The sequence below is a fragment of the Delphinus delphis genome, chromosome 6 (assembly GCF_949987515.2).
Source record: "Delphinus delphis chromosome 6, mDelDel1.2, whole genome shotgun sequence".
In the NCBI taxonomy this organism is placed as follows: domain Eukaryota; kingdom Metazoa; phylum Chordata; class Mammalia; order Artiodactyla; family Delphinidae; genus Delphinus; species Delphinus delphis.
In genome coordinates this window covers 22,612,722-22,639,672 of record NC_082688.1, presented here as the reverse complement: position 1 = coordinate 22,639,672, position 26,951 = coordinate 22,612,722, and the positions used below count along the sequence as shown (strand labels likewise).

The 26,951-nt window shown below is 38.4% G+C and overlaps 1 protein-coding gene across 5 annotated transcripts in view; it reads left to right on the top strand.

Moving 5' to 3' along the window:
• Nucleotides 1–25,724, top strand: part of MUSK (muscle associated receptor tyrosine kinase) — a 91,822-nt gene extending 66,098 nt beyond the window's left edge. For 2 of the 5 annotated variants that reach the window (XM_060013343.1, XM_060013341.1), the window contains 7 exons: nucleotides 6,607–6,613; nucleotides 12,731–12,994; nucleotides 16,917–17,092; nucleotides 21,398–21,599; nucleotides 22,109–22,300; nucleotides 23,701–23,849; nucleotides 25,042–25,724. In XM_060013343.1, coding sequence (XP_059869326.1) covers nucleotides 6,607–6,613; nucleotides 12,731–12,994; nucleotides 16,917–17,092; nucleotides 21,398–21,599; nucleotides 22,109–22,300; nucleotides 23,701–23,849; nucleotides 25,042–25,724 — 1,673 coding nt within the window. Of the gene's footprint in view, nucleotides 1–6,606; nucleotides 6,614–12,730; nucleotides 12,995–16,916; nucleotides 17,093–17,764; nucleotides 17,789–21,397; nucleotides 21,600–22,108; nucleotides 22,301–23,700; nucleotides 23,850–25,041 lie in introns of all 5 variants that reach the window. The other 3 variants (XM_060013345.1, XM_060013344.1, XM_060013342.1) reach the window with 2 other exon arrangements.
• The last annotated feature ends 1,227 nt before the right edge of the window (nucleotides 25,725–26,951 follow it).

Sequence of the window (26,951 nt, the reverse complement as noted above, 5' to 3'; positions counted from 1 at the left end):
GAACCTGATCCAACACCGTTAAGAAACAGAATATACCAACAGAGGAAGCTGTAATCCTAAAGAAAATGATGGTACCTTCTGGTGGTAAAAAGAGCCTTAAAGTGTGGACAGGCAGCATAGAAAGGTAATGTCCCAGAATGCGGGGAGAAGTCATTAATGTTGAGAATAGACCAGAGTGAGAATGAGGGCAAAGAGCAAAGGCAGCCTGGGGGAAAATAGCAGGAGAATTTGCATGGGGAAAGGAATGGTGGGAGCAATGCGTGAGTTGGCACATAGCAGCAGAGAGGACTGGAAGCTTGCCGCAGCAGAGGTGAACGCAGATAGGGAGCAGTGACCCCAGTAGGGGCAATAGTCATGTAGACTGAAACCAGTAATGACTTGACTTTAGCCAATGGGCCTGTAGGTAATGTATTTGAATAATGAATGTGAATCCATCTGCACATAGAAACAAAGTTACTAAAATGAGTAGAGGGACTCCCTCACGTAGCTAATTCATAAAAAGCTGCAAGGCCCTTTTGTTCATCCCCTGATCTGTTTTTCCTGTTGGATCCCATTTACTATGAGACCTGAAGCTCCCCTACTTTTCCTAAAATTTCCTCAGGCAGATTTAATGAGGGTGTCTCATGAGTGCATTGGGATAAGACCTCTGAACCCCATGAGACACCTGCCATTTTTCTTCCTCTCCTTAAGCCGTTCTTTTCAGTCAAAGCTGCTAGATGCCTCATAAAAGTCTGCCTGCCATCACTGAGGAAACTGTCGTACTTCCCAACTCTGGGGTGCTCCCTGAACCAATATTCCATGGAAGTGAGGCCACTCTGGTGAAAAAGGGATTCATGGAACCACTTTAATTCAGAATCATTTCAAAGCACGGTCTTATGTTCTCCAGATCTCTCAGAGCTTGGTTGTGACATTCGCTCTCTCCACTTCTGCTTTAGGCATCTCTCTCCATTGGCCTCTGATGGGGCTGGCCAGAGGTCCAGAGCCCGGTGCCTCCCCTGGACATTTTGGCAATGCTTCCTTACCCCAAATTCTCCTTTCTCTCATTTCAGCCATCCCCATCCTCCCCTAGTGTTCTGTAGTCAACAGTCCCCTTTGTCACATTCTCTGTGTTTCACTTTGAAGATTTCACTCCATCTGTTTATTTACTCAACCCAGCAGGAAAACTGGAAATAGAAAAATCTGGTCTAGTGCTTAGGATTATGTCTATTGATATTGCTAGTGTCTGAAAGACAACAACAACAAAAAATAAAGATCAGCCTTCATTTTCCCAAAACTCTTCCATGTGTATGCCCAGATTCATGTGTATTATTTGAGAAATGTGATATACTTCTTTCTGACTCATTTACATTTGCTGTTAGTCATCAAAAGGAGCCAGAAAAACTTTTGGAACCTCTCCCTATGAACCAGGAAGTTCCATTTCCCCTCCAGTCACAACCTCAAAAGGCTCAAGTTGCAATTTAAACTCAGCAGGATGCTGGGTTATTGGCAAGATGCCTTCTCTTTGTCATCAGCCTTGTGACAGAGACCAGCAAGACACCTCATGCTCCCTGTAATGAGCATAGTCCTGGAAGAGCCAAAGGCCATCAAAATAGACACAGGTATTAAATCTACCAAACATTTAAAGAAGAATTAACACCAATTCTTATTACCCTGATACCAATGCCAGGTAAGGGCACTACAAGAAAACTAAAGGCCAATTTCCCTGATGAACATAAATGCAAAAATTCTCAACAAAATTCTAGCAAACCAAATTCAACAGCACATTAAAAGAATCACACACCATGATCAAGTGGGATTTCTCTCTGAGATGTAAGGATGGTTCAACATATACAAATCAATTAGTGTCATACACCACATTAATAGAATGAAGGATAAAAATTACATGATCCTCTCAATAGATGCAGAAAAAGTATTTGACAAAATTCAACATACATTCATAATAAAAACTCTCAGCAAATTAAGGAACATACCTCACAATAAGGAACATACCTCACAATATAAGGAACATATAAGGAACATACCTCACAATAAGGGCCACATATGACAAACCCACAGCCAACATCATACTCAATGGCAAGAGGTTAAACACTTTTCCTCTAAGATCAGGCAAATGACAAGAGTGCCCATTCTCACCATTTCTATTCAACATAGTACTGGAAGTCCTGGCCCAAGCAATCAGGCAATAAAAAGAAATAAAAGGTATCCAAATTGGAAAGGAAGAAGTAAAATTCTCCTTGTTTGCAGATGATACAATCTTATATATAGAAAATCCTAAAGACTCCACCAAAATCTGTTAGAACTAATCAATGAATTAAGTTCCACATACAAAATTGACATACAGAAATCAGTTTTTTAAAAATACACTAACAACAAAACATCTGAAGAAGAAGAAAACTGTCCCATTTACAATAGCACCAAAAACAACAAAATACTTAGGAATAGGTTTAACCTAGGAAGAGAAAGATCTGTATGCTGAAAATTACAAGACATTGATAAGAGAAATTGAAGACACAGATAAATGGAAGATATCCTGTGTTCATGGATCAGAAGAATTTATATTGTTAAAATGTCCACAGCACCCAAAGCTATTTGTGGATTTCATATACTCCTATTAAAACTCCTGTGGCATTTTTCACAGAAATAGAACAAACAATTCAAAAACTTGTATGGAAGCACAAAAGAGTCCCGATAACCAAGCAACCCTGAGAAAGAAGAACAAAGCTGGAGGCATCACACGTCCTGATTTCAAGCTATATTACAAAGCTATAGTAATCAAATCAGTATGGGACTGGCATAAAAACAGATGCCTAGACAAATGGAACTGAATCAAGAGCCCAGAAGTAAACCCACACATATATGGTCAGTTAATTTATGACAAGGGAGCCAAGAATATACAACGGGGAAAAGACAGTCTTTTCCATAAATGGTGTTGGGAAAACTGGATAACCACATGCAAAAGAATGAAACTGGACCTCTATCTTACAACACTCACAAAAATTAACCTGAAGTGAATTAAAGACTTAAACACATGACCTGAAACCATAAAACTCCTAGAAGAAAAAATAGACAGTAAGTTCCTTGACATCAGTCTTGGTGATGATTTTTTTGGATATGATACCAAAAGCATAAGCAACAAAAGTAAAAATAAACAAGAGGGACTACGCCAAACTAAAAAGCTTCTGTACAGCAAAGGAAACCATCAACAAAACTAAAAAGCAACTTATAGAATGGGAGAAAATATTTGCTAATTATATATAAGGGGTTAATATCCAAAATATATAAAGAGCACATACCACAGCAAAAAAACCAAACAATCTAATTTAAAAATGGACAAAGTATATGAATAGACATTTTTCCAAAGAGGACATACAGATGGCAAACAGGTACATGAAAAGGTGTTCAACATCACTATTCATCAGGGAAGTGCAAATCAAAACCGCAATGAACTATCACTTCATACCTACTAAGATGGTTATCATCAACAAAGTAAGAGTTAGCAAGTATTGGCGAGAAAGGAACCCTGACCCACTGTTGGTGGAATTGTAAATTGGTTCAGCCACTATAGAAAACAGTATGGAGCTTCTGAAAAAAATTAAAAATAGAACTACCATATGATCCAGCAAACCCACTTCTGGATATATATCCAAAGGAAATGAAAACAGGATATCAAAGAGGTATCTGCACTTTCATGTTCATTGCAGCATTATTCACAGTAGCCAAGATACGGAAACAACTTAAGTGTCTGTCAACAGAAAAACAGATAAAGAAGATGCGGTATATACATATAATGGAATATTATTCAGCCATGATAAAGAAAGAGATTTGGTCATTTGTGACAACATGGATGAAACTTGAGGGCATTGTGCTAAGTGAAATAAGTCAGTCAGAGAAAGACAAATACTGTATGATATCACTTATATGTGGAATCTGAAAAAGTCTAACTCATAGAAACAGAGTACAGTAGTGGATACCAGGGGCAGTGGGGTCAGGGAAAAGGGGAGACATTGGTCAAATGGTACAAACTTCCAGTTATAAGATGAATAAGTTCTGGAAATCTAATGTGCATCATTGGTGATTATAGTTAATACTGTATTATATACTTGAAAGTTGCCAAGAGAGTTGCATTATGTAACTGTAGCAAATCAACACCTTGTCCACCTTAAACTTACACAATGTTGAATGTCACTTATATCTTAATAAAGCTAGGAAAAACAGACACAGGGATCCAGTAGAGGAAAATCCATGTTTGTATTTCCCATTCTCAATGGCATTAATAGGTCCTTCACGAAATACTGAGGTCCAGAGTTCTTTTCTGCTTACTCAGTCTGAGGGTACAGGAATGAGTCTGTGGTCACATCCCTCCTCTAACATAAGCCACTCCTCATTTTACCAACACCCCCACTGTCTGCAATGCCCCTTCTCTGGATTGACCTCAGAGTCTGGGGATTCTGGTCACTAAATTTAAAGCTCAAATGAAAATATGTAGCATAACCAAAGCTGGGCAGTAGGGAGAAATCCGATATGTTAGTATTGGAGTTCCCCACCCTCCCAAAATTGGCCACGTATTTTTATTTTTTTAATTTTTATTGAAATATCATTGATTTACACTGTTGTATTAGCTTCCACTGTATAGCAAAGTGATTCAGTTATATATATTCTTTTCTATTATAGGTTATTACAAGATATTGAGTATTGTTCCCTGTTCTATACAGTAGGTCCTTGTTGGTCATCTATTTTATATATAGTAGTGTGTATATTTTAATCCCAAACTCCTAAATTATCCCTCCCCCCCTTTCCCCTTTGGTAACCATAAGTTTGTTTTCTATGTCTGTGAGTCTATTTCTGCTTTGTAAGTAAGTTCATTAGCATCATAGTTTAGATTCCACCTATAAGTGATATCATATGATATTTGTCTTCGTCTGACTTACTTCACTTAGTATGATAATCTCTAGGTCCATCCATGTTGCTGCAAAATGGCATTATTTCATTTTTTTAATGGCTGAGTAATATTCCATTGTGTATACATACCACATCTTTATTCATTCATCTCATATTTTTATTTTCTATATTTTGTGTTGATGTTTCACATTATTACAGAAAAAAATTAGAACTTTGGACTCTTATTTTGTAATCGATATAGCTGATTGAACGTACTACCATGTTTCACACTCTCTCTCATGTCTCATAGTCACACTCCCGTGTCCCCCGCAATGTTCCCCCCAGTTGTGAGACGTGGGGTGATGTAGCAGGGGCACACGACTCCCTCTATCACCCAGTGTTTCAGCCATGATAGGTAGAAGTGTTCTTACCAACAAAACAGGCCCCGTCCCTTGGCATTTCATGGTGGCTTCATCTGGTTTCCAATGGATTAAAGGTGTTTGTTTTTGTTTTTAATAAAAGGGAAAGGAATAAATGACTAACAGCCAGTGGCCACACTAAATTGCTACCAGCTGTTCTGCAGCTAGGCTCAAGAGGTAAGCATTCTTTCTACAATCAGGCAGCTTTTTTATATTAGATTGGCTGCCCGTTTTAGAAGAGAGACAACATTTTATTGGCTTTTCCAGATAATGGAAAAGATACTACAAATATTGATGGCTGTTGGAAGCTTTTGAAATTTTTAAAAATCTAGTTTTGAGATAAAAGCACTTGTTTATAATCGGAGGCTCTTGGACCCCTTCCCTGCTCCCCACTCTCTCCGCCCCCGCAAAAATGAAAATGTGACTGGAGAAATTTCTGTACGAAACACATGGAAGCCTAGTGAATCATCCTTTGATTCTCTTAATATTCTTGAAAAGACTGAGCACCCTTAAACGACCTTGATTTTTTTTTTTCCTCACTTGTCCTTGAAATCGAAGCCTAGCTAAGCTGAGTATCTCTTCCCAAGTTCTACGGCTGGATTCTTTGGGTCTGGTTGACCTCCACGGTATTGAATCCTCTCTTTTACATCTTAAATTGAGGGCTCTTTCATATACATAACCTTGGACTTTTCACGTTTCAACAGGTTTCCCTGCTCAGCTGCTGTTAGATTCTGCCTTTACCCATTCCAAATTATATACCTCTTTCTCTGTAAGAATTTCCTCCTGTTTCTTCCATCTGTTCTCTCCAGAAAATGTGGGGCCCCTTGTTAAAAAATTATTAAGTGTTTCAAGATGATAACCGCAGAACATTCAATGAAGCATGGGGCCCTTCTGAGTGTGGGACGCTGTGTGACCACGTGAAGCCAGTGGGTCTGTAAGAATCACAGCTCCGCCACCCTCTTCCTGTTCAACCTCCACTTCTTGCTTTCTTGATGCAAAGTCCTTGGGTGGCCAACAGAGGGAAATTCTGACCTATGATACTGCCTGGGCGAACGAGGCCACGGTTGACTCAGCTTGAAAGGAAGAATTCAGTTCCTGGAGACATTTAATATTTTCTTACTCTCCTTCTCCAAATCTGCCTGTTAATGCAGGATCTGGCCTCCTAGCAGAAGCAGGGAACTTTTCAGAAACTTAGAGATTAGAAGAATGAAAATTATCTGTTACGAATCTTGAGATGAAAATGTACTAACTTTTGTTTCTTTTCCCCTTTAATTTGATTTCCTGTGGAAACTTCCTTTCCTGTTACTAGAATGGAGGTGAGATATTATTGTTATACCAATGTTTTGTTTCGCTTTGTTTGACATGCCATTTATTGAGTATCTATTATTCGTTGAGTACTGTAATCTTTCAGAAAACTTTCTAATTTCTAATCCTTTTAATACTCTCACAAAATGATGATGAAGATGAAGATAGGCAACATCTGTTGAATACTTACTATGTATCAGGCACTGTGCTAAGAGCTTTACATGCATTTTAAAAATTTATCCTCAGGACATGAAATAGATGCTAGTGTTATCCCTATTGTACAGAAAAGAAACAAAGAGACATACTTTGAACTGGAGAGTACACATGACTTACACAGTTAGTATATGATAGGCTTGGAAAAGAGACACAGAACTGACTCCCAAACCCTCCCTCATAGCTTTATCCTGCAGATAAGAAAGTAACACCATGTAATATAACACTGTGAAACCGACAGCATTTTATTTGCATAAAATTGCCTTTCATAAAAACTCTATGATGTGTAAAATTTCATCTAATTTTACAAATGATGAAACTGAGATTTAGAATGGTTCATTACTACTAATAACAGCAGTTAAGTTTTGCAGGACATTTTTGAGTACCACTGTTCTCATATTAATGTTTCAGCAACTTTATGGGGCAAAAGCTATCATCCCTGTTTCTTTATATGAGGAACCTGAGGCACAAGAGTTGTCCAGACCACATAGCTAACTACAAAGCCTCAATCTGTGCTCAGACAGACAGACTCAAGAACACAGATTCATACCTATGTTGCTAATCCAGGTAGCACAGCAACTGAGCAGGACCTGCAACTCAAGCCATTGATTCTAATTCCATGGAATGAAATAATTCATTGCATAAGAACATTTAGTTTGTTCTCAATCTTTTCCCAATTCGTATAGCTTTGATGCATTTGTTTACCTAATAAATAGGTATTGAGAAAGAGTCCTGACCTGAAGGATTCTACAGAGAAGCTGAATATCTACTGAAGGGATATACAACATAAACACGGGAAAAGGTAAATTAAAATGCAGGCCAACCACAGAAGAGATGCCATCTTTCATTCATACACCTCTTTCATTCAGCACACCTGTCTTCCCTGTGCATTTTTAAAACATTCACTCTATTCCTGGCACTATATTGGAAAGTGATAAAACAAAACAAATTGTACATATTCCCTGCACCCAAGGAATTTACATTTTACTAGGGGACCGACACACACACACACACACACACACACACACACACACACGTTACAAGGTAACATAATAATGGAATCATGCACAAATTCTAAGGGCTCAAGAACAGAAATAAATCATTCACATGCAACTAAATGCAAATGAAAATACTTTAAACTGATTATGGTCAAATAAATGCTAACTAATGAAAATTCCATACCATCTTTCACTTGTGATAACACAAGCACTCTTGGTTTTCTGCAAAGGGCTAGATAGCAAGTATATGGCTTTCTGGGCCGTACGGTCTCTGTTGCAACTGCTCAGCTCTGCTATTGCAGCACAAAAGGAGCCACAGACAGTTTGTAAGTGGATGAACTTGGCTCTGTTCCAATAAAATTGTACTTCTAGCCACTGAAATTTGAATTTCATATCATTTTCACTTCTCCTTTTGGTTTTTTTCAACCATCTAAAAATGCAAACACCATTCTTAGCTCACAGGTGGTATAAAAATAGGCAGTAGGCCAAATTTGACTTGTGGGTTCTATTTGCCGATCCCCGTCATAGAGAATGAATCATATACAAAGACACTAGGCATGAAAGGATAAAAAGAATTCCAGTTTGCTTTGGAAGTTTACAGTGGCGTAGGGCCCTGGCCATCACATTTGTTGGGAAAGTACAATGGGAACCTGGCAGTTGCTGTATAAGGAAGAAGATGTGTCGCTATCAGGGGAGAGGTCCCGTTCTCACGTGTGCCAGCCCTAGGGAGGGCAGGAAAAGAAGGTGTGGAGTTTCCGCTGGGGTAGTGGGGTTGTCCCAACCAACCATGCCATGGCTGGTCATCTGGATGTGCCCTTGGACAACGTGTTCAAAGGGAAGAGATGTTGCCCTCATAGAAACTGGAAGATCACATTTTAAAACAGTGGACCCTTGAACAATTCAGGGGTTAGGGGCACCAAGCAGCACACCCTATAACTTTAGAGTTGGCTCTCTGTCTATGTGGTTCCTCCATATCCACGTTCTGCATCCTTGGATTCAACCAACTACGGATGGGACGGTGTAGGACTGTAGTATTTATTGAAAAAAAAACTGGGCATAAGTGGACCCGTACAATTCAAACCCACGTTGTTCAAGGGTCAACTGTATTCTACTGAACGGGATTCATACATGTTAAAGCAAAGAGAAAATAAAAGCAAAAGGTGTTGTGAGAATCCTTTAAATATTCCATCTGACCAAGGAGAGCTGCCTGCTATAAAATAAGTTAGAAGGGGGACGTGGGATCAGATATCAGTTGTTGCCTCCAAAAAGAGAAACTGTTCAGAAAGAGAGGTCAGCCAGGTTCAGTCTGTCAGGAGACAAGAGAGGGACTGGCTCCATGTGCAATATTAACTAGAATTTTTGGAGGTAGTCCAGCAGATCATTCCAAAACAACCAGCATTCTGTGAACAGATCCCTGTGACCTCTGCCCCATTGTTCAAACGAGGAACAGGACCAGCTGCCTCTGCTGGTGCTCCATCCACAGTCCCAAACTCTGCATGTGGAGAAATACGACTTCAGCTGGACAGAAAGGGCACTCATCACTTGCAAAAGACAGAAGACACCAATGGAAATTTTTTGCATTCATCTTGTTCCCTGGGTTTTGCTGTGACCTCCTTAAATTTTTTAAGTGATAGGGTTAGAAGGATGAGGGAAAAAATGGCCCCATTGGCCTCCATATCTTGCCTCTGAAATTTGATCACTGCATAAAATTTGAGGTTTATAAGTCAGCAAAACAGGGGAGGAAATTGTTCCAACTCTGACTGAAACTGTGACTGGGCAGTCTCTTTATATATGTATTATGTATGTGTGTGTAGGGAAATTAAAATACAGGCCACCCGCAGAAGACATGCCATCTTTCATTCGCACACTGTTCAGCACATGTGTCCTCCCTATGTATTTTAAAACACTCACTCTATTCCTGTATATATATATTTGGTACTATATATCCCTTACCTTGTGGGGCTAATCCGAGCAAAGATATACTACCAAAGCTAAGTGTTTAATGCTCCCAGAACATCACAGAGACAGAGAAAATTAATAAGAACCATATACTTTGTATCTGTATGGTTTTTCTCAGCATGCAAAGGGTTTTCACAGGCTAGTTATCTTCAAGCTGGTAGGAAGACAAATCAAAATTAAAACCAAGATCTTCTCATTTCTATTCAAAACCTATTCTGCTTTTTCTTTTCTTTTGCATTATATAGCTAATGTTCAAAAATCAGTGAGGATTCCGTACTATTAATTCACATTGAGGTTGTTCTAAAGATTTTCCCAAGGGCTTTTTAAAAGAGAAGCAGCAGAAACTCAGAAAAAAAGAATTTTTTTTTTAAGAATTGGTTCTTAATTATTAATAATCCTTATCTCTGAGGCTATTTTCATTTTTTCTTTTGTGTAATTTTTCTTAGTTTCCAATGTTTTCTTTTAAATGTTTTTTGCTTATGTAATTAAAGAAAAAAACATGAGTTTTTTAAATTAAAAATATTCATGGAGGGCTTCCCTGGTGGAGCAGTGGTTAAGAATCCGCCTGCCAATGCAGGGGACAGGGGTTCGAGCCCTGGTCCGGGAAGATCCCACATGCCGCGGAGCAACTAAGCCCGTGTGCCACAACTACTGAGCCTGTGCTCTAGAGCCTGCGTGCCACAACTACTGAAGCCTGTGTGCCTGGAGCCCGTGCTCCGCAACAAGAGAAGCCACCGCCATGAGAAGCCCGCGCACCACGACGAAGAGTAGCCCCGCTCGCTGCAACCAGAGAAGGACAGTGCGCAGCAACGAAGACCCAATGCAGCCAAAAATAAATAAATAAATTTATATAAAAAAATATATATATATTCATGGAAAAATAAAGAAGTGTCATTCAATAGTTAGCACGTGACCGTGCAACATGGATGAATCATTCTCAGCTCAGAGACACTAGGAGAAATATTCAACTTTTACATGATATAGTTTTTTATAAATTTATGTATTTATTATTTATATTTGGCTGTGTTGGGTCTTCGTCGCTGCGCGGGCTTTCTCTAGTTGCGGCGAGCGGGGGCTACTCTTCGTTGCGGTACGCGGGCTTCTCATTGCCGCGGCTTCTCTCGTTGCAGAGCATGGGCTCTAGGCACACGGGCTTCAGTAGTTGTGGCTCACGGGTTCTAGAGCACAGGCTCAGTAATTGTGGTGCACGGGCTTAGTTGCTCCGCGGCATGTGGGATCTTCCCGGACCAGGGCTTGAACCCGTGTCCCCTGCACTGGCAGGTGGATTCTCAACCACTGCGCCACCAGGGAAGTCCCCATAGTTTTTTTCTAAGTGAAAAGAGTCACACCTGCTCTTATCCATCCTATCTTTTTATGGAAGGATTATCAATATGTGTGACCATTTTGTGAGCCAGTTTGGGGTATTTCTAATTGTTAGGTATTATTATTCAGTTTCTTAAAGCATAGTATCCTTGCTTCTCTAGAACTTTCTTAGTGTCAGCATACCCTGAGTTCCCTCAGAGGTTGAGTCATGAGCTATTTCTCTGGGTGTTTTCTCAACCCTATAGGGCCCAAGTTTTCATGGGAGTTTTGCGTTTTCTTATTCAAGGCGTTCATTAAAAAAATCCCCAATGAATTACAGGTAATGCAATAAAATTCATGTTGACTAATTAGTAGAATGCTAGTATGAATTAGAGAATGATTCTATGTTACAAAACATCATTTTAAAATACAGTATTTCACGGAAGTTCATTGTTTTACCTGAATGAGTTGTATCTCATTTAATAGATTTGCTTCAAAGACCAGTCAATGATGTTTCTAATCACCTTTTCAAATTCAAATGGGGTCTGTTAGCAACTTAAACAATCCCCACAAATTCCAATTTGTTTAATTTTCTTTCCTTGAAATCCTTTATATAAAGATAATAAAATGCTAAATTCCAACAGATGTACAAATCTAAATGAGAGTGCAACTTGAATTTGCTGTCATTGTTAATGAGATATCTGATGGAAGGCATAAGGATATATTGAGACCATTACAGTGCCTGCACATAATAAGTGCTCAATAAACATCTGTCAGGTGAGTATAGGAGTTATTATAATTCCCAGCATTGCATTAAGGAAGCAGTGGATATGTGGAGGGAGTACCAGCTGCGTTTTCCATTTTTCTTATTGTCCTCTTCAATTGTTATAGCAGATTAGCTTTTAATCTTATTGCTGTGCTAACACTTATATTACCCATGAACACACAATAACCTGGGTTCAGGATAATTACTTACATCACTTTACAGATTAGAACACTGTCAGAGACCAGATGACTCTCCCCAAGACATGTGGTAAGAAAATAGCAAAAGTGAAGATGCTACTTAGCTCCTCTGAGAGCCATAACCAATGCTTTCTCCTTCCTGTGTGGCTTTCTTCTTATTCTTTAATGGAATGCTGGGAAGATGTGTGAGTGAGAGGATCTGATGTTTGGAAGATGTGCCACAAAATTCAAATCATTAATTATCATAACGTTTAAATAAACTATGTTCATCAAGCTGCAAGCTCTTTGGATCAGAGCAATTACTACGTTCAGTCACTTATTAATCATGATGATGAATATATTTTTTAGATGTATTTACTTGGTATGTACACTTATATGTAACAAATGTGGAGTTAAATTTTATTTATGATGGAAACAATAAAAATTCTCCCATCCATTCTGGCCTTGAGCGTTTCCAAAGCTTTCCACATCCGTTATCACATTTGAGCCTCTTCATAGCCCTCTGGAGTAGCTAGAGGTAATATAATTGCTGCTGGAAATGAAGACAATATTCAGATGGAACGTTTCAACCAATTTGCTGGTGCAGTCTTCTATTTCTGTGATGCAGATGTGGAAATGGAAAACAAACAAAAAGGCAGCTGGAATGCTAAGAAATAGCATGTGATCAGGAATGTTTTTCACTGCTTCTTTCAGTAAACCACAGAAAGATGACAAAGGCTACTGCGCCGAGTACAGAGGGGAGGTGTGTAATGCTGTCCTGGCAAAAGATGCTCTTGTTTTCTTCAACAACTCCTACGCAGACCCTGAGGAGGCCCAAGAACTACTGGTCCACACTGCCTGGATTGAACTGAAAGCAGTGAGCCCATTCTGCCGGCCGGCTGCTGAAGCTTTACTGTGTAACCACATCTTCCAAGAATGTAACCCTGGGGTGGCACCTAGTCCTACACCCATTTGCAGGTAAACTTTACAAAATAAATAAATGGGGAAATTCTGTTTGTCTGTCTGCCAACAGGAAAAGTTTTCAAAAGAGGAAGTTGTTAGGTGTAAGAGTAAAGGCAAAAGCTGGCTTTTGTCCAAAATATAAGGTAATTAATTGGACAAAATTCCTACCATGTGAATCACTGGTGATACCCTATTATACAAGGGCTCTAAGTTAGAAAATGTCATAAAAGGTATAATATTCTATTACATTTGTTATTGTTCACATTATTATCATATTCATAAACATCCCTGCTTTCTAGGAAGTGAAAAACAAAATCCCAAACTAATATGGACCTCATTAGTAAGCCAAGATAGAGAAAATAAAGACTACATATCCAGTATTTCAGCATTATTAGCCAATAAATATGAGATCTTGGTGAGCATGTCAGAACATTAAAATACATTCCACCCAATATTCTAATTTACGTACTGACACTCTTGTGTCATGGCGGGTGGAAGGAGTAGAAACAGTTATAAAACAGATATTTCTTGAAAACCCCCTACTCTTTAAACACTGAAATTTATAAACCCACTTTCAATAGAATTATCTTTGCCTTTATTTACTTCTTGTGTAGAAAAGACAGGAATCAATGTAGCTTTTGAGCTAAATGGAACAAAGTTCAAATACTGTTTTGTACTGCTTTCTAGATGCACTGACACATGACCTCAGCTAAACTTCAGTTTCCTCGTCTGCAATAGAGCTGAGAGGATTAAAGGATAAATTGTACCCAGGGTATATATTAGAAACTGGATGGATACTGTTTGCTTTTCAAGAAAACACATGAAGACTACCAACACAGCACATTTCCAACTGTTTTGATAAAACCAGGAACTATTTAAATATTGAAATAGTTTTAAGGCATTCTATTTAGTATAAAAGGACTACAGAGGTCATTAAAATAGAGTGCTCCATTCTTCAACTTACTGCAAATTTTGAGGGTTTGGAGACATTTTAAGACTAATATAGGGACTTCCCTGGCGGTCCAGTGGTTAAGACTTCACCTTCCAATGCAGGGGGCGCGGGTTCGATCCCTGGTCAGAGAGCTAAGATCCCACATGCCTCGCAGCCCAAAAACCAAAACATAAAACACAAGCAACATTGTAACAAATCCAATAAAAACTTAAAAAATGGTCCACATCAAAAAAAAATCTTAAAAAAAAATTACTTAAGACATAATTTGTTGTTTCTTCACTTAAGATTATATTTTCATCAGACATGACATCTAAGTATCTTTTGAGGAACAATGAGAATTAAAATTGAATTGTATCTTCATATGCTAGCACAAAATAAATTTATTGAGTAATTTCCCAACATTTATGCCCTAGACCAGTTTAAATGCATAGGCCACAGATGTTCTTTCTCAAGATTGAAAATAATTTAACTTTTTTGTTTTTTTAGAAAAAAATCCCATTCACTGAGATTTCAAATTTATTAGAATAGCATAGTTAATTAACTCTTAAATCTGTGAGCCATTTGTAGTGTACTTAAATGTTTTCTTAATTCCAGCTGTTATTTAAACAAGTATTTTTAAAAATTTATTTATTTATTTATTTTTGGCTGCATTGGGTCTTCATTGCTGTGCGCAGGCTTTCTCTAGTTGTGGCGAGAGGGGGCTACTCTTTGTTGTGGTGCGTGGGCTTCTCATTGCGGTGGCTTCTCTTGTCGTGGAGCATGGGCTCTAGGCATGCAGGCTTCAGTAGTTGTGGCATGCAGGCTCAGTAGTTGTGGTGCACAGACTTAGTTGCTCCGCAGCATGTGGGATCTTGCTCGACCAGGGCTCGAACCTGTGTCCCCTGCATTTGCAGACAGATTCTTCACCACTGTGTCACCAGGGAAGTCCCTGAGTATTTTTTTTAATCTGAAAATTGTTTCTATTTCTTTAATCCTTGTAAACAATTTATTCACATTGGGGTTGAAAAATATAGTCTAGAAATTTTCACATTTTTATACTTCATTAAGGTTTTCTTTTCTCTTATATATAATCAATAATTGTTTAAAAAATTAGACATTTAGAAAGACTTGGGAGTAGATTTCTTTTCATTATTTTCTTTCCTATAAGTAATATAAAAAGAATGGATAATATGATTTCATCATCAGACTTATGTCCTTTTTATTTTAAGAATTTTTCTTATAGTATATCTCTGAGTATTTTTCTATTTTTTTATGTGCTCTAGTTTCTTGTTGGGAAACACTGTTATTTGTACTTTGAATTTCTTGCTTGCTTCTCCCTCTCAGTTACCTCCTTACTCACTATTTTCATCTTTCTTTCTGCATTCAGTTAGAACTTCTAAAGTTTTCCCCTATTATTTGTTCAATATCTTGCTGTGCCGTTTCTTTCTCAATGAAGATTTCACTTGTTTCAGTGAAACAGTTGTTTTCACTTCTTTGTGGTCTTTATTTTCTTCAGTCACTACCATGTTTAACTTAACCTAGTTTTCACTCTATTTTCCATTTCATCTTGATTTTTTTCCCCCGTGAAAAACGCTTCTGTAGAGGCCATGCTTCAGTGCATGCAATGAAAACAAAACAATTTTTTAAATTCTCTAACGTGTCTTTTCCATGTATAATAAAAAATAATTTTCCCAGGTATTTGCTTTCTCCACATAATGTGGGCTAAAAAGTTCTTTCATATGTCCCATATTGCTTTTGCACAGTTTAACTATAACATCTGAATGCAGAAAGATTTGCTTATATGACCCAAGGATGGGACCAGGCATAAGAAGAAGCAAGCCAAACAATGTTTCCCCAGTTCTTCAGAGTCTCAGAAGCCTGAAAGCCCCATTGTTCCCTCTTCCTTTGCAGACATATTAAGAATCTACATCCCATCATTGTACTCATGACTCCCATTATATCCCATCACATTAGTATGCACAGCCCTTTCATTCTGCACATGCTCAGTTGGTCCATATTGGCAAGTGGTTGCCTGGGAAGGCAGGAGTGTAGGCATGAGTAGTAAAAAATATATATACATGTATATATGACTACACATACACACGAATGTACACACTCACACAAAATTTCCTCCTCTTTTATACTTCATATATTGAATGAATGACATTACTATTATTATCCTTAATTTCTTTAATTATCTTTAATTTCCTCTTATTATGAATCCCAAATATCTTAATTTGGAACTAACTTGATTTTTCCTATGTAGTCTATCCTATTTCCTATAAGATAAACTTGAACAATTATTAATCCACAAAATTCTAATTAGTCCAACTAGTCTACCTAATCTTTCTTCAGCCTTTTCACTCAGTACAACACAGAGATGAACATTGCAGCTTCATACTCACACGGACCTTACTCTAGCTTTCTCAGATGAAAGCACACACAGCAATGAGATAGGACTCAGCTTCTCCAAGGGTAGGGCTGGGTAAGGACTCCCAAGCCCTCCTATAACCTTTCAGGAAGGTGATACTATTCTGTTTTAGGGAACAAAGCACACAGAGACACGGACTGTGTTCCTCAGGCCCTGCCCATTAGCCCTGAGATTACAGAAAAACCTCCCAGGCTGGAAACTGCTTGACCATGATCTTTTAAAGCTCTGCGTACCTTGTTTCTGTACCTTTGTAGTTACTTTAATATGAAGTTAAGAGAAAACATATCTGGGATTCCTAATCCATTACCTTTGGAACTTGAACGTTCTTTTCCCCAGTAGCATTAGTGATGTTTTTAAAACAAAACAAGACAGCATTTCATCTCCTGGGATAATATACTATATATTTCATAGCTTCTCACATTATTTACAATAAAAGGATCTTTACAAAAACACTTTTGCAAGAACAAACAGTGTACTGTGATGATGTTTTGAAAATATGGGATTTAGGCTCCACCACCAATTTGGCTTCAACGTGCTATGATTCATCAAATTTTGTTCTCCCTAAATTATTTTAGAGAATACTGCCTGGCAGTAAAGGAGCTCTTCTGTGCAAAAGAATGGCTAGCGGTGGAAGAAAAGACCCACAGGGGACTCTACAGATCTGGGATACATCTGCTCTCCATGCCGGACTGCAACAAACTCCCCAGCATGCACTGGGACCCCATGGCCTGTACCAGACTGCCATATTTAGGTAACAGAGTTCTCTCGAGACTTTGGAGGTTCAGAGAAATTTACTATTTTGAGGAAACTAAGGTGTGACTTTAAATCTCCTAATATTTCTAGGCATTTCCAATATTTTTTGAGTTCTGCCTTCCTTCCATACCCAATAACAGAATCCTATTGCTATCCTAATTGCACCGGTTAACATAAGGATTTATTCCATTTGTTCTAAAAGAAATTAAAGAGCACTTTTCGCTGCTGCTTGAGATCTTACCTTACTTCATAAGCAGATCTTATGAGAGCTCATAACATTTTATTGAATGTGCAGAGAAATGGCTAAGAAACAGTTCATATTTTGTCAGAGGAGTGGAATAAAAGCATAAAAGTCCTCTTTCTTACCCAAGGAAGCAGATTTTTCAGCATGCAAAAATAAGCCATATGTTTGCAAATGCTGATCTCACAAAACAAAGCTGAATGGCTGCATGTTGCTTTAATGAACTTCATCTGTAAGGAACTATGTGGTGAGCCCTAACAGCTGTTTTAATTTCAAAGATGCAATCCTTTCGCATTCGAATGCGAAGAATGTTTTCCCATTGTATATTAAAAAGCTGAAAGAGAACTTGCATTTCTTAGCACTCTCTCACAGAACACAGGAGCTATCTGGATGTTCACTTAAAACAAATTTTTATCCTTTCCCCTTCAGATTATAAAAAAGAAAACCTAACAAGTAAGTAATTCTGTTTGTGCCCTTGAAACGTTATGTGTATGTAACTGGATTCATGCATGCGTATTTACACCCGTATTTCATGATGTCCAGAACGGGATGTACGGTCCCTCTCAAAGTCTTTTCACTATACTCACCCAGGGTAGAATATGAAGGAAGATCATCAGAGATCCCAGTTTATAGCTTCTAATTAGGCCATGGAGAGCACCATATTTAGTGAATGATGCAAATCCCATCTCCTACCTCAAGGTTACTAAGTTGCTTTATCCCTTCCATGGCTATAAAGTAAGCCAATTTAAAATATCACCTTTTGATTTTGCATTCATGATTTTTGTATCATCCAATAGTATAAAGTTTACAGGGTCAAATCAAATGGTTTTAAAAGGGTGATCTCAAAATCTCTAGGAAAGAATTCAAGAAGGTTGCTTGAAAAGGGGTGTCCTAGAAACTAACGTGTATCAGATGGTACGTTAAGCCTATCAGAATGCAGAAATCTTCAGGATGAAATTAGAAATTTTTTTCATGTCGACTAACTTCCTCTGATTTTCATGTTCAAGGCTCAAATCATATTCATTTCTTGGGCTAGATATTCCAGGCCTAATCGTTTCTGCACTTGGCTAAGTGCTAGGACTTGATTTTACCAGCTTACTTAAAGGACTAAGACTTAGAATATTGAAAGAATGCTACTGGTCACAACTGAATCACTCAGAGCTAGGAAACAAGAACAGCTTTGGAAAACCCTAAAAACCTATTATTCTGGAAGCCCGTCAAATTGTCATTCCCAACTTGAAAGAATGAAAAAGAAATGTTTCAATTCTTTGTCACAGAAGCAACCAAAGTTAACTTTGATTGGACTCTTAATTGATGACTGTGATGTTTGTTATCCTTTGATTGTTTACTCATTCATCCATTCACGCATTCATTGAGGGTTTACTGTATGAAAGGTGCTGACCTTCAATCCTAGATTAGACAGAAATAAGACACACAAAAGCATCCAGATTTCTGCCTTCTACACTGATTATAAGAAATTGCGAGCAGCATAGATTAGCTAAATCATTTTATGAAATCTTTGCTATATGTAAGAAAATGAACTCCAGATGTCATAAACTGATCATTTCATCTGACCATACGGTGAGGAATGTCTAAAAATATGTTCCCTGAGTTAAATACAATTATCAAAGAAATTGGCTTTAGCTCTTCAGGTAGGTCGATCGTTGAACAGAGAAGTCAACCTTATTAGGTAGACTGTCTCATATTCTGTGGGAGTGTGTAAAGCCCTCAAATATTTCTTGGAGAGTCTCTTGAATTCTGAGTAAACTCTAAAGGATATTACCCGTTCACTTTGAAGGGTGATGGAAGATTTCTTTTAATCATTAGTTTATCTTTTGGGTATTTCCTTCTTGCTTCCCTTCTCCCTGTCTTTTAATGATTGCTCCTACTTTCATATTAGCATTAAGTTTAGCTCTCCAATTTAAGCCCCCCTCCCCACTCATCTTGGATTGATTTTTTTAAATCTTCGAATGACTCAGTCCACAGAAAGTCAGAGCAGCTTTCAAACCATCACAGCGGAGCCTGGGAAGTCTGTTACATCCACCACTGCTGTGATGCTTGATGAGAAATGCTGTCATTGGTCCTGCACAAATGTTTTACTGCTGTGCTAATATTCTTCTAGTTCCAGGTGCCTGCTTGAGTCACAGGGGTAACCAAACTTGGTCTCCACAGGCTTCAAAACCACTTGCTTAGCCACTGGTGCTCAGGGCATAATCACTGCTTCCATGCCTAGACTAAGAAGTCATACGTAGGCACCCCTTATAATCTCTGCTTTTACGTGTCCTATTTCAAATGGCTTCAGGTATCCCTGCGATGAAAGTTTTCCTTTGACTCTGTGACGTATTATAATAATATAGTTCCTTCTATGAAATCTTTGACTATATTGCAGTCAATTTCTAATATTTCATTTAGCATCTTCTAAATCTATGCTCTATAATCTGCACTTTTGTGCTAACACTGTCAGGTTGTGATATTAGTATTATAATAGCTTGCTAAAACAATCTGAAAGATTTTTCTCTTACTGGAATATATTATAAAACTGTGAAAATTGTATCTCTTCCAATACTGAAAGAATATAACCATAATTCTATAATGACTTAAACTTCCTGGTTATGGCTAGTTTCAGACTTTCTGATTCTTCAAATTTGGTAATTAATGTGCTCCTACCATTTCCCTTAAGATTTTAAAAATGTAACTCCATAGTTATATATCATTTCATTTTTATTGACCTTTGAGTCTATTGTTAAAATGACTCTATCATTCCTAATTTTGTATGTTTGTGCCTTTCTTTTCATTTTAAAATTAAAATGTCACTGATTAGACTACCTTGTAAATATTTATCAGAAAAACTATTGACCTATTTTTAAATTCTATCATTTGTGTTATGTGTATTCTAACGTATTAATTTCTGCTTGTACATGGCTCTTACTATATCACCTGTTTTCCTTTGTTTTCTGTAGATTTTGTTTCTTTTCCAAAGTCTTGAATTAAATATCTAGTTCATTCACTTCATTCATTTTATCTAATGGAAGAAGATAATGCTATGAGTTTATCACTGAACACATCTTTGGCCAAATCTCATCAACACTGCTAGGAAGTTACTTTGTCATCTGTAACTATGGCTACTTTCTACTCTTTGATTGAAAGGTTATTAAAATGTTTCTTTTTTGAATGTCTTATTGGATTTTAATCTATTATTAATTGCATTTTGATCAAAGAATAGATCTGCATAATTTCTTCTTTTGAAATTTACTGAGATTCATCTTTGTGACCTGACAAAAAAGACCGTGTCTGTCAGTATCCCACAAATATTTGAAAATAAGGTTTATTCTGTCTTTTTAGGGTACAAAGTTCATTCTTCACTATTAAGACATTCTTGTTGATTATATTATTAAAATATTCTGTATCCATGTTTTTGTCTTTACTCAGTCACTAAAAGGATTTAAAATATAATTCATAATGTTGTTTTAATAGATATACAATGGACGTTGCACCCTACAAACAGAGGGACATTAGTATGACATCTTTTGGTTTCCAGCGGTAATGCAGATTTTAACTTATTTGTATATTGCATTGACCTTTTTAATAGGAATTTGACAGGAGTTCAATTAGATGAACTAACTTCCTCATTTCTGTCCTACTATTTCCATTTTCCATGTTCTTCCATTTAATTCTGTTTGTAAATCAACAAACCTCAGCTTTAGATAATCCTGACTTCAATTTCATAAAAATATTTTATTTAGTAACTTAACAATGTCCATGATTGTTGTCAGGTCATAAAAACTATGATGAGTGTAAAGACACTAGCCCAGGATTTGCATTTGTCTTGGAAAAAGTATTTCCTTTCTCTGAGTCTCATCTTTAAAGTTCTATGATTCTGTAAGCTGGATTTACTTACAACTAGACTTCACTGGATTCTTACAATTGCGCTTTATAGATATATAACCAGGGAGAACCTGATACATTAGAACATAATCTTAAATTTAGTTTCCTGATTGCCTGAATACGAACGTTGCTGCTTAAAAGTTTAAGAATGAGTGAAAATCTGTTGTTGACTTACAGCATTCCCACCAATGACGTCCTCAAAGCCGAGTGTGGACATTCCAAACGTGCCTCCCTCTTCCCTGTCTTCCTCCTCTGTCTCACCTACATACTCCATGACTGTAATAATCTCCATCATGTCCAGCTTTGCCATACTCGTGCTTCTTACCGTAACCACTCTTTATTGCTGCCGAAGACGAAAACAATGGAAAAATAAGAAAAGGTGAGATTCTAGTTTAAGTGAACCACGTGTAGTAACATTTTTAAAACCTTTACGTATTTGGTATTGAAGCTGGAGACGGGAGGAGGGGTATATATAACACTGCCACTTCCTTTATGACAGCCATTGCCTTGCTTTAACGGTAAGCAGCCCCACCATGATCTTTAAAAATGTCAGTGACTTGTTGCATAGGATCACATGTCCTAAGGTTAGTTTTTCACAGCAGATGGAATCTAAACCACGGTTTGGAAGAATATGGCCGTTCCTGCTTGCTGTCGCCCCCTCAGCCCCACTGCCACTATCAGATTGGATAGTGACACAATTGCTGAAAAAAAGAATGTAACTTTAGGCTCCAAACCAAATTCTTTGTGGCTCTAAAATGGAAGGATCTTTGGTGAACTTAGCATAATTTGTTTCCTCCTAAACACCATGTCTCTTTAGAACCTAAGTCTGAGTACAAAGCTCTCACCTGGTCCTCAGCTCATTATTGATCTTACCTGTCTTACCTGCAGAGAATCAGCGGCTGTAACCCTCACTACTCTTCCTTCTGAGCTCCTGCTAGACAGACTTCATCCCAACCCCATGTACCAGAGGATGCCACTTCTTTTGAATCCCAAATTGCTCAGCCTGGAGTATCCCAGGAATAACATTGAATATGTGAGAGATATTGGAGAGGGAGCATTTGGAAGGGTCTTTCAAGCAAGGTAAAGTTGCCCACGTTAAAAAAAAAAAAAAAAAACTACCAACTGAAATACGTTGTGTCTGAAAAATTACCAGATATTAACTTGATTCTATGTAATATGTATAATAGTTATTATCAAATTAGTTCATTCTTCACATCATTCACTTTATTTTTATTGAGTACTGTACTTTGAATCTTGATACTTTTCCCCCTCTGCTGGAAAATAGGGTTGTGTATATGGAGAGAATCTTTATAAAGTGTTCCGATGATAAGCAATTAGCAAAGTTTAATCACATTTTCTTTTCGGAAGAGAATTTCGTTGTACATTTTATCTTTTTTTTTTTTTTTTTTGCTCTACGCGGACCTCTCGCTGTGTGGCCTCTCCCGTTGCAGAGCACAGGCTCTGGACGCACAGGCTCAGCGGCCATGGCTCACGGGCCCAGCCGCTCTGCGGCATGTGGGATCTTCCCGGACCGGGGCGCGAACCCGTGTCCCTTGCATCGGCAGGCGGACGCTCAACCACTGCGCCACCAGGGAAGCCCTCGTTGTACATTTTAAATAATCATTTCTCACATTGCTTTTAGTAAATCCTTCTAAAATCTCTTCCATTTTCCATTGCTATAGTCTCCACTTCACTTAATGTTTACTTTGAAATAGTGTTTCAGTTTAAGAACTCAAAGCCTGACATGTATGGATATTACATAGATGTTCACAGAATGGCAAGACAGAAAAAGGAAAAAAAAAAATTACGCAAAAATGTCAGCCAACAATGAGCTCAAAAAAACGAGTCTGTATTAGGGCCAATGCTAGCCCAGTTAATGTCTTTGTGTGAGTTGGAATAAAATATCCTCTCTGCATGGATGTAACTCCACAGACACACAGCTGGGCCACAGAGTGTGGACTTGGTTTTAATCACCAACTGTTACTTTGGCCTGTTGCTCTTGGGCAGGATGCAACCTTACTTCTACTCATAGTGGCCCTGGTATGGAGGTTACATGATTAATGAAAATCTCAAACAAATACTTATTGGGAACCAAAAAATACGCAAGGCACCCTTCTAGGCTCTTTGGGGATATAAAGATGAATAAGTCATGGTCCCTGCCTTCCAGGAATTTATATTCTGGCCAGAGATTAAGGGGTTAGGATGGTAATGATAATCCCATTGGATTTGGGCACTTTTGGTTTTCCGTTATTAATAAATAATGCATTTTTCAAACAATCTATGTTGAAAATAACCCCAGTGATTTTTATTCATTGGAGTAAGGAGCTTTAAGCGTGACCTGCCATTGGCATCTTACTTTGGTTCTGTGGCTCTGGGAAAGGCTGCATGAGTGTGGGGTTGTGTATACATGGGTAGTTATCATGTGACTCTGTGTAATCTTCCTGATCTTTGATTTCTTGCTAAATAAATGTATCTCTCAGGGCTCCAGGCTTACTTCCCTATGAACCTTTCACAATGGTGGCAGTGAAGATGCTCAAAGAAGAAGCCTCAGCAGATATGCAAGCAGACTTTCAGAGGGAGGCAGCCCTCATGGCAGAATTTGATAATCCTAACATTGTGAAACTCTTAGGTATGAAAATATAAGTGAAGAAATGTATTGCATCAGAAAACAGAGGCTTGCCAAGTTTTTTCTCCTTCATACTTCACTTACGTTTTTTCTTTCATTCCTTGATCAGAGAGATGTCTCTGTTCCTCCCCATAGAATATATTCTGTACTAGGGAGTAGACTATTTCATTAAATCACCTAAATTCAAAAAATTGAAGTTTTAAAAAACTTCTCAGAGAAATATTTTGTCATTTCATTAATTCTTTTACCAATTTTGTATTTAAATTTTTAATTTAATTTATATAGTACATATAAATATACAGATTGCTAAAGTCCCTGGATTTAAAAACTAACACCAAAATAAACAAGCCAAGATAATAGTATTCTCATTTCTCTTCCTTTTTGAACAGACTTCTAACTTTTGCCTGAAAAAAAAAGTTAATGATCTATTTTTATGCTGATATGAAATTGTGACCATCTGATCTAATATTTCAAGTTGTCCATTTCCCTCTCAAATACAGCAAGATTTTAAAATTAACACGTCTTCCTGGCACTAAATCTAAGACTCTTTATGTTAACACTTTGTTTCTTTCTGGAATGAACACTGTAAATTTACCTACATGTTTTACTGCAGTAACCTGAATACTTCACCTAAGATCTTGGATTGTTTCTGTGCTCCTTTCCAAATTTCATACAACAGCTTCCTTATCATCCTTCTTTGGAAAGGAAGCAGAAAGACAGAGCAATTGCATTACATACTCAAAGCAAACATCCACTCATAAATTCATTCACCCAATATTTATGGAGTACTTGCTCGCCAGACACACGGTAGGTGTGTGGAATTTAAAGAAGACTTAAGATATAATCTCTAGTTTAAAGGGCTAAAATGTTGGGAAGAAACCTCAGCTAAATGGATGATCATAAGAGGCAGGTAGATAGGATGCAGGATTAAGGATAAAGAATGACGGAAGGAAAATCTGATCCTGGAAAGGTCAGGAGCTGAAGCACCCCATGAGGAGTGATAAATCAGTTGAATCTTAAAAGATAAATAGGAGATGTTTACACAAAGAAAGGGGGTCAGAGTTCGACTATGATGCCCTCAACAGAAAACCAAGCCACCACATTTTCTGATCTGGTCATTTGCTTTCGTACAATTTTTTCCCACGTGTCACTTTAGAAACGCAACCTCTAACAGGAGGCCTTGTTTTGGTTCTAGGCGTGTGTGCGGTGGGGAAGCCCATGTGCCTGCTCTTTGAATACATGGCCTACGGGGACCTCAATGAGTTCCTCCGCAGCATGTCCCCTCACCCCGGACGCAGCCTCAGTCCCAGCGACCTGACCCGCGGGGCGCAGGCCTCCAGCCCCGGCCCGCCGCCCCTTTCCTGTGCCGAGCAGCTGTGCATCGCCAGGCAGGTGGCCGCCGGCATGGCTTACCTCTCCGAACGCAAGTTTGTCCACCGGGATTTGGCCACCAGGAACTGCCTTGTGGGTGAGAATATGGTGGTGAAAATCGCCGACTTTGGCCTCTCTAGAAACATCTACTCGGCTGACTACTACAAGGCCAACGAAAACGACGCCATCCCCATCCGTTGGATGCCCCCGGAGTCCATCTTCTACAACCGCTATACCACGGAGTCTGATGTGTGGGCCTACGGGGTGCTCCTGTGGGAGATCTTCTCCTACGGCCTGCAGCCCTACTACGGGATGGCCCACGAGGAGGTCATCTGCTACGTGCGGGACGGCAACATCCTCTCCTGCCCAGAGAACTGCCCCCTGGAACTGTACAATCTGATGCGTCTGTGTTGGAGCGAGCTGCCTGCAGACAGGCCCAGTTTCACCAGCATCCACCGAATCCTGGAACGCATGTGCGAGCGGGCAGAGGGGAGTGTGGGTGTCTGAGGTCGAAGATGGGCAGGTAGAACTCTCCAGTCTCCTCTCGGACTCTAGGAGCCTGCGGAGTCCAACACCAGAGGCCCAAGGAGACCCAGATAGGAAATAATAGTAGCAGGCATGGGTACCATGCTGTTTGTTTCTCAGAAAAAAAAAAGACAGGGCAGAACTCCTGGGGTGGGTGGAAAGTGGGTGATGGGAAAGGCAGGGGAGGAAAAATGTCAGATAATTGGAGATAACTACTCTTCCTCATGGGGAAAGTTTGTATTATAGACTGTACAGGAAAGCATGTCATCCTGTTCAGTTCCTGAATTAGCTGGCAGCAGAGTAAGACTCTGCTGTATTAAATTTTGATACAAAACGCAGCTGAGAACTCCATTTTTAATGGAGTTCATTCTCCTCCATTAGGAAAGTAGCGTATCTTCCTGTAAGAAGTTTAGCTCAAGCACAGAAAACTACAAAGAAGGGAAAACCATTTATCGTCTCCTCACCCAAAGACGGGTGTTGGTTTTTTATTCAATATTTCTTGAGTTTAACGCACACTTTTATATTTGTTCGTATTCTACAGAGTTGTGGCTTACTTTATTGATAGAAGGTTTCCAAGGAATAAAATGATAAATCAGCAAGGCTATATTCTTATTGTGATAAATAAGTTCCCTTTTTCTGTCTTTGTGTTTCTTCTTTAGAAGTTTTTCCTTTGTGTGCACTTGTCATGAATTTACTCTGCTTATTTTATTCCTACATTTTCTTTTCTGAAAAAAATCTTTTGTGGCTAATTAATTTACCTTTTTCTTTGAAAGTTTTTTTGGTACTTTTTCTTTGCTCTTATCTTTATTTCTTCCTTTTTTCAGAACTCGGTTCTTTTTTGGTTATTTTTTCTTTTTATTTCATCCATACAACGAACACCCTGGCAGAAATAATAACTTTCTAAATAACATTGTGGACTATTACGTATCTACCTTTTGCAAAGTATTACCATTTTCTTCTGCACTTGCTTTTGAAGCCACACATTTTAAAGTTGTCATCCATTAATTCTATTGCCACAGTCTATTAAATCTCTTTATAAAGCATAGTTTATAATATGGGATTCTGCAAGATGCTCTTGTGGCTCTGAGTTATTTCAAACCTGATGTTTGTGCATTCTGACATTTTTTTCCTTCTAGAAACCAATTTGATAGGCAGTAGCATTAACGCAGGGCTGCTTATCAACTTTCTGCATGACTGTTCACCTATCTT